General features: G+C 45.5%; 1 protein-coding gene across 6 annotated transcripts in view; it reads left to right on the top strand.

Moving 5' to 3' along the window:
- The window catches only part of SLC44A3 (solute carrier family 44 member 3), a 43,048-nt gene extending 39,411 nt beyond the window's left edge, over positions 1 to 3,637 (top strand). For all 6 annotated transcript variants that reach the window (XM_075424963.1, XM_075424960.1, XM_075424958.1 and 3 more), the window contains 3 exons: positions 160 to 396; positions 2,192 to 2,290; positions 3,381 to 3,637. In XM_075424963.1, the coding sequence (XP_075281078.1) occupies positions 160 to 396; positions 2,192 to 2,290; positions 3,381 to 3,386 (342 nt within the window). In that variant the 3' untranslated portion in view covers positions 3,387 to 3,637. The remainder of the gene's footprint in view (positions 1 to 159; positions 397 to 2,191; positions 2,291 to 3,380) is intronic.
- Positions 3,638 to 8,121: the final 4,484 nt, after the last annotated feature.

Raw genomic sequence — 8,121 nt, forward strand, 5'->3', positions numbered from 1 at the left:
GTGACAACTATGGGATGCCGGAAACTGCATAGCTATCTCCCAGATGAGATGTTCTGTTAAAATATTGGCTGTAATATATTTGCCTTGGGGCTTTGGTTTTTTAAGAAACATTTCTATGTGATTAATGAGACTGCATTTCTCTCTCACTGCCCTTTACAGGTGTTTGTTGTATGTTTTACTGTTTTTGGAGGATTGATGGCATTTAATTACCATCGGGAATTACAAGCTTGGGTGGTTCCTTTGTTGCTGGTTGGATTTTTTTCCTACCTAATGTCCCACAGCTTTCTGTCTGTGTTCGAAGTGACAGCAGATGCCATGTTCCTTTGCTTTGCTGTTGATATGGAAACAAATGATGGATCTGCAGAGAAGCCATACTTCGTGGATCAAGAACTGCTGGTAAACCTCAGTGGTAACAGCAAAGATATCTGAGCCATTTAAAGCTTTTGGGGGCTTTTTCTTTCCCCAAGACCTTGTAATTTGAACTCACAACCCATGCTATTTCCTTTCAAATGCCTTAGAACAGCATGGGCTCAGGGACACAAATCATATGCAAATTTATAAACTGAAGTAAATGGCTCCCGCTGGCTCCTGTGTGCTAGCTATGATCTGCTGCCGCCCTTTAGATCGTACCCTGTAAGTAATGGCTGACTTCTTGGGCCTTATTAGGTATATGTTCAATATATTGTTGGTAATAAAAAATACAAATAAATAGATGAGCTAGCTGCAGAGACTGATCCATGGGGTGCCCTAAGGTTAGATGTTTATATTTGTTGTGACTTACTGTAGAGTGACAAGCGAAAGTAAACAACAAGGAGCTTCTTGTTGACAGCAGCAGGTCGGGTATCCATCCACATCCTGTGGATGCTGTAGTTCGGAACAAACTTCGTGCAATCTCGAGCTGCTCGGCTCCATACCTATACAGATCCTTTTGCCAAAATACTGTCTTCTGTCTCTTGATTAGATTCTTCTGCCCCTGGACTGATTGTTCTGTGTCTTTACCCTCAATTACTGTATTGTATTAGAAGCATTTCCATGGAGGATCACTGTGTAGCTAATAGTGGTGGAGAGCTTTAGTTAATAGCTGTATCTGAAGGATTTGAGTGTATATATGCAATCTCTTTCATATTAAGAGAATATTTGAAGATGCAGATGTTTTTTCCTTTCATGCTTTTTTTGCCAGTTCTGTATTTTCCTTCATAAACCATGCAACAAAGAAAATCTTAGCAATTCATGACAAAGAAGCTCAGCAGCCAGAATAGCTCTTACGATGTGAATCTTCTGGATGGATTTCTTTAGGACAGCGTCAGAAGAACTGTTCTGGTTTTTTTTAATGCTGCTGTTAGATTCCCTGTAATGTTCATAGAATTTTGCTGCAAACAAGAAACAACTAAAAGACAGCCTAAAGATAGGCTTAACCCTTTGGACATAATAAAGCAGATGGATATTCTTTGTCCTTGATTCAGAACAGTACTTAAGCACATGGCCCAGATAGGAATATGTTACTGAATGGAAAACTCTGAAGCCTTGACCTCTCTTCTCCCTTTGTTTTGCCAAATGCTAAAATACTTCTTAAGCCAGTTCTCCTTCATGAAACTAACAGAGGCTTTCCTTTCTCCACTTGCAAACTTTGTGGTAGTTTCTCCTTAACTCTGGTCTTAATTTCTTGTAATTAGTCATGCCTGAGGGCTTTGGGTGACGAGGGGACTGCCCACAGGGGTAAGGAGCAGGGCAGGCTGTATAACCTTGTATGGAAAAACTGAGGGTGGCACTTCCAAACTCCTCCTCATTGTGTGATTAAGAGCACAAGAACTTGGAGTTTCCTGACACATGAAAGCATTTGACTTGGGATGTCTGTGTTACCGTCAGGTTACAAATCTGGGGGTGGCAGGGAGGCTCTGTGGCCCTCGGGACAATGTGCGGCAGTGGGTGGAGAGCTGGGTGAGGGATCTCAGACAGCCAGAGTCCTCATTCCTGTAGTAGGAGATGCGCCAGAGATTCTTGACTCATCTTTCTCAGTTGCATTCATCACCCTTGCTGCCTCTGCAGAGTCCCTCCCACTATTACTTGGTGTCATCCAGGTAGGAACCAGCTACAGTTTCTTAGCCCTGAGCTAACTCTTCCTTGACCAGGTATTTGTGTTTACAGAATGGTTTGCATTCCCAAATGATCTCACCCTGGTTTTTGCTTGTAGACCTTTGTGAGTCAGAGTAACAAGTTAACAGAAGGGCAGAAACACAGAAGCAGGAGACCTTTCCAGGACAGTGAAGACGGGACAGAGCTCCAACCTATGGTGAGACAGCAGTGTGGGATATGTATTTATCTGCCAGCTAACGTGTTTGCCTTTATGTCCCAAGAAGAATGGATGTAGGCTGTCATGTATCTCCTAATGTCTCACAGCAACCAACATGCTGTACCCAGTATCCTGGTTTTCCTTCTATTGGTTTCCCTCCTCAGGAAACCCTCAGCTCATGCGAAATGGATGGATCAAATATTTGTTCTCGTCCTTCTTCCCATTTCCCAGTGTGCCCCGCAGAGGAGGAGAAAGATCAGACAATAGCAAGGGGGTGGGAGATAAATTCTATTCAGATAGTCCTTCACATGTCTGCTGCAGAAAAGTCAGAAGACTAGCTTGATTTCATGCTGGAACTGCTGAAGTTCCAGAGCTATAAGATCAGAGCTTAGAGGCCTTCCCTCTCCACCCCCACCCTTTTTCTTTCTTGCTTGCTTTCTTTCTTGCTTTGTTTCATCAGTGTATACATTTATTTACTGTGGTCTATGCTGGGGTAGAAAAGCTGAGGTGCCAGAAGGGAGTGTTCCCCCACACCCAGGCTTGGGAAAGTCCTGAGAGTAAACGCTCACTAACTGACATCTGAAAAAGTATTGCAAATTGCCCAACCTGAGAAGCTGCCCTGGCACGTTCAGAGTCTGGGCTGATTTTCCCCCAGTATTGAGGGGGCCAAGCCAGGGCTGCCCAAGATTCTGCAGCAACAGCTACTCGAGCACCTACGCCTGCCGGACGCTGCTACTGGTGTCTTGTGCCCGGTTGGTGATTTTTCTTGATCAGCTTTCAAGGGGTACCAGGCTGTAGCGAACTCCCCCGCAGGCTCGTGGCCGTTCTGCTACAGGCAGAGCACTGCTTCAGTTTATTGCTGCAGTGAGGGATAGTTGTACTTCATGTTTTCAGTCCGTTATTGCATTCTTTGGTTTTGGGGTTTTTTTGCCAAGCACAGAAACTTGGAGAGGGTTATTCCCTGTGAGAAGATTGTAGATTTGAGATACAAAAGAACCTTCATTATTTTCCCAGTTTACTCTTACAGACATTTAAATGCAGTAACAGGCCAAGTGCTACACATTTTGACTCCTTTTTTCTCTCTTTGCAGACTTGAATGTGAAGTGCATCAGAAGCATGAAGGCAGACCTGCAATAGCAAAAACAGTGATACAAAAAGAGCAAACGTTACCAATACCCCAGGACAAAGACTTAGTTCTCCAACTCTGTTGTAGCTCTGCACTGGTAAAATGACACACAATCTGTTTGGATGAATAATGTATTTTATGTGTCAACACATCTGATTTTTATTAATATGCTTGTTATGATGGTCTGGAAGTTGTTAATAAACAAACTCCTTTTAAATCTCTATGTTGTCAGACTAAAAATACCAAGTTGACAAGGTCATCGAGCTGTCCTTTTTATCTTTTTGTTGTGTCAGCTAACATGGGGCTTTTTTCATGCTTCTCTGGGAACACTGGGCCAGTCCTCTCTGAATCGGTAAACACAGAAACACTTGTAGAGGCAGCACTCTCAGGTGACCATTTCCTGATTTATTCTGTACATCTGAATGGCCAGTGCAACCAATTAAGGAACAGGATGGAGCCCACGGATGGAAATCACCGTTGATTGAAATTCTGTGTAGTCAAGGTAAGCAATGGTTATTAGGTAGGTGTCTGTCTGTTGATTATACTCTTTTCACAGAATCACAGAATGGTAGGGGTTGGAAGGGACATCTAGTCCAACCCCCCCTGCCGAAGCAGGGTCACCTACAGCAGGCTGCACAGGACCTTGTCCAGGCGGGTCTTGAATATCTCCAGAGAAAGAGAATCCACAACCTCCCTGGGCAACCTGTTCAGTGCTCCATCACCCTCAGAGGGAAGAAGTTCTTCCTCGTGTTCAGACGGAACTTCCTATGCTTCAGTTTGTGCCCATTACCCCTTGTCCTGTCACTGGGCACCACTGAAAAGAGCTTGGCCCCATCCTCCTGACACCCACCCTTGAGATATTTATAGGTATAAAGGTCCCCTCGCAGCCTTCTCTTCTTCAGACTGAACAAGCCCGGCTCCCTCAGCCTCTCCTCGTAGGAGAGATGCTCCTGTTCCCTCACCATCCTTGCAGCCCTCCGCTGGACTCTCTCCAGTAGCTCCTCATCTTTCTTGAAGTGGGGAGCCCAGAACTGGACACAGTACTCCAGATGGGGTCTCACTAGTGCAGTGTAGAGGGGGAGAAGAACCTCCCTCGACCTCCTGGCCACACTCTTCTTGATGCACCCCAGGATCCCATTAGCTTTCTTGGCAGCCAGGGCACACTGCTGGCTCATGGTCAACCTGTCGTCCACCAGGACACCCAGGTCCCTCTCCACAGAGCTGCTCTCCAGCAGCCTGTACTGATGCATGGGGTTGTTCCTCCCCAGGTGCAGGACCCTGCACTTGCCTTTGTTGAACCTCATCAGGTTCCTCTCTGCCCAGCTTTCCAGCCTGTCCAGGTCACGCTGAATGGCAGCACAGCCTTCTGGTGTATCCACCACACCTCCCAGTTTGGTGTCATCAGCAAACTTGCTGAGGGTACATTCTAACTCTTCATCCAGGTCGTTGATGAAGAAGTTGAACAAGGCTGGGCCCAGTACTGACCCCTGGGGGACACCACTAGTTACCAGCCTCCAACTAGACTCAGCGCTGCTAATGACAACTCTCTGAGCTCTGCCATTCAGCCAGTTCTCAATCCACCTCACCAACCACTCATCCAGCCCACACTTCCTGAGCTTCCCTAGGAGGATATTATGGGAGACTGTGTCGAAAGCCTTGCTGAAGTCTAGGTAGACAACAACCATGGCTCTCCCCTCATCTACCCAGCTAGTCATGTCATCGTAGAAAGCCATCAGAATGGTCAGACATGATTTCCCCTTGGTGAATCCATGTTGATTACTCCTGATAATCGGCTTTTCCTCCACTTGCTTGTTGATGACCTCCAGGATAAGCTGCTCCATCACCTTTCCCGGGATGGAGGTGAGGCTGACTGGCTTGTAGTTCCCTGAGTCCTCCTTCACAGAATCACAGAATAGTAGGGGTTGGAAGGGACCTCTGTGGGTCATCTAGTCCAACCCCTCTGCCGAAGCAGGGTCACCTACAGCAGGCTGCACAGGACCTTGTCCAGGTGGGTCTTGAATATCTCCAGAGGAGGAGACTCCACAACCTCCCTGGGCAGCCTGTTCCAGTGCTCCGTCACCCTCAGAGGGAAGAAGTTCTTCCTCATGTTCAGACGGAACTTCCTATGCTTCAGTTTGTGCCCAGTGCCCCTTGTCCTGTCACTGGGCACCACTGAAAAGAGCTTGGCCCCATCCTCCTGACACCGACCCTTGAGATACTTGTAAGCATATTCCTAATATATTTGTAAGCATGTATTAGGTCCCCTCGCAGCCTTCTCTTCTTCAGGCTGAACAAGCCCAGCTCCCTCAGCCTCTCCTCGTAGGAGAGATGCTCCAGTCCCCTCATCATCCTTGCAGCCCTCCGCTGGACTCTCTCACCTTCTTGCCGTTTTTGAAGACTGGAGTGACACTGGCCTTTCTCCAGTCCTCGGGAACCTCTCCTGTCCTCCAGGACCTTTCAAAGATGATGGACAGTGGCTCAGCAATGACATCCGCCAGCTCCCTCAGCACTCGTGGGTGCATTCTATCGGGTCCCAAGGATTTGTGGGCATTCAGATTGCTAATGGTTTTCAGAAGTTAGTACTGTAAACTTACCCATTGGCTCCTCTCCAAAGGGCAGATGAGGAACAGTTCTTTATTTGTAAATAAAAATAAAAAACTACCTTCCCTTTGCAATTGAAAAGACAAAGGAAGCAGAAAAACTTGTATCTGGATTTAAAGCTTGACAAAGATGTAGCAGATAGGCAGTGGCTGGACACAAATGAGATAAAAGGATGTTATAAATACTACTCTATAGAAATGTTAGTTGTAACGTGGGTGTGAAATATAAAGTATCATGGAGGAAGGTGGAGAAGAGAGTGTCAGGGCTCTAGTCAGAAGAGGAATAGGCTAAGTGTAGATACTTTTAAAAAAAAAAAATGTGGTAACAGTCTATCAGCATTTTCTCGTGAGCGATTCTGAGGTTTAAGCTTTGTACCTGAACCCTGGTTATAACACTTTCACGGGCTCCACCTCATGCTGAATATGGGGGTTAGTTTTAGATTTTACTCTGTTCAAAAGCTCCTTTTAACATTTTATTTGAGCAGCGGTGAGGTAGGATGAGGACTCCAACCATGGTTTTCAGTAAAGTACACATCAGTATGGAAGTGAGCCATTACTGCAGGTGAGTGACTCCTAAGCTGCTGTAATGAACCGATTGATAAACCTGTGAGTAGTCACAGCTTGGAAGTGATGTACAGAAAAGCTCATTGATGGCCTGAATGACAAATCTGTTTCAGCTCAATACTGTATCTGATCCCCTGCTGTTGAAAGCAGACTAGTTACCTGCTAGGGACTAAGTACTTGCTCTTTATTCCTGATTTAATTAACTTTTGTCTACTTTAATATGAGCCACTTCAAGAAGTTGAGGAATATGAGATAGATGATGAAAAAGGGAAAGAAGCAAAGTAATTACTTTCTGCCTGGCAGGTACTGGCTGTGACTTGCTACCTCTCATTATTTCAAACTATACGCTTGGGTACTTCTGGTGCTTGGCTTGTGGATGCTGTGGGAACCAAAAAAAGCGCGCTGAATAACCAACAGCTCTCTAACCGTGACAAAGTGTGCAGCTGTGACAGTCACAGAGGAGCAAATCTTTTCCACAGGTCCCAGTGAGATTACTTCCAAGACGTAGTGTCTCCACAATGTAAAACCCATTTACAAAGCATAGTAGGTCTGCTTGGAAGTTAAAAAAAATCAGGTCATATTACACATTGTGGTTTTTTCCTGTTTGTATACCAAATGTTTACCTTTTAACTAAATTTGGTACACAAAGCATAGCTTTATAGCTTTCAGGTGCAACACAGGACCTCCCAATCTCACATACCTTCCACGAACAATTGTGTCAACAACCTTCAACTGTGGCATTCCTGTGGGGCCAGAGTCTGCCCCGGGTTGGAGGCACAAAGCACCCCTACAGAAGTGGGTGCCATGTAGCGGTTGTTTCACACTGCTGCCTGCCCTTGCAGCATGCGGTAGTCGGGCAGTGACAAAGCAGGCTGGCGGCAGGTGGTAGGCTTGGATGCAGCACAGCTCAAGTGAATACATCGTTAGTACCAGTTCATGTACTGGTATGTGTGCAAGCCCCTTCTGGTATCTGCCCTGCAAAGCAGCCCAATACTGCGTGGACTCTTCTTTCCAGCAACTGTGGAAGATTTGATTCAGAGGAATGAAAGGTACTTTTATAACTATATTCCATAAAAATAGGAGATGAGGACTACTGCTGTCTGTATACCAGGAAACGGCTAAGTGGTACAGCTTATCGTTTTAAGCAAGGCAGTTTGTATTTGGTCTTCCTTGGTGTCTGCTTCCCACTCTCAATTCAGTTATGATTCTACTGGATATCTCTGTGGATGAAGGAGAACGGGCATACTGAGAACAGTTTGTGTGTTGTTTTGTAGCCTCTATTCAAGTACATATATCATAAATATGTGCAAGCCGATTTAAAGCATAAGTTGTGGATTCAGAAAGAGCAAGAGGGGAGGGTTCAGGCTTTCATGAAGAGACCCTGCTTTCACCCAAACTATGAAAGCAATAAAGCTTTTGTTGTTGATCATCGTACTGCCTTTCAGCATTCAATACAATAGTTCTAAATTGTTAAATAATAGTATTTTGAAGGGGGGAAATAGTATGGTTCAGGAAGAGCAGGTCTTAACAGACATATTGGT

This window comes from Opisthocomus hoazin, chromosome 6 (genome assembly GCF_030867145.1).
Source record: "Opisthocomus hoazin isolate bOpiHoa1 chromosome 6, bOpiHoa1.hap1, whole genome shotgun sequence".
Lineage (NCBI taxonomy): Eukaryota > Metazoa > Chordata > Aves > Opisthocomiformes > Opisthocomidae > Opisthocomus > Opisthocomus hoazin.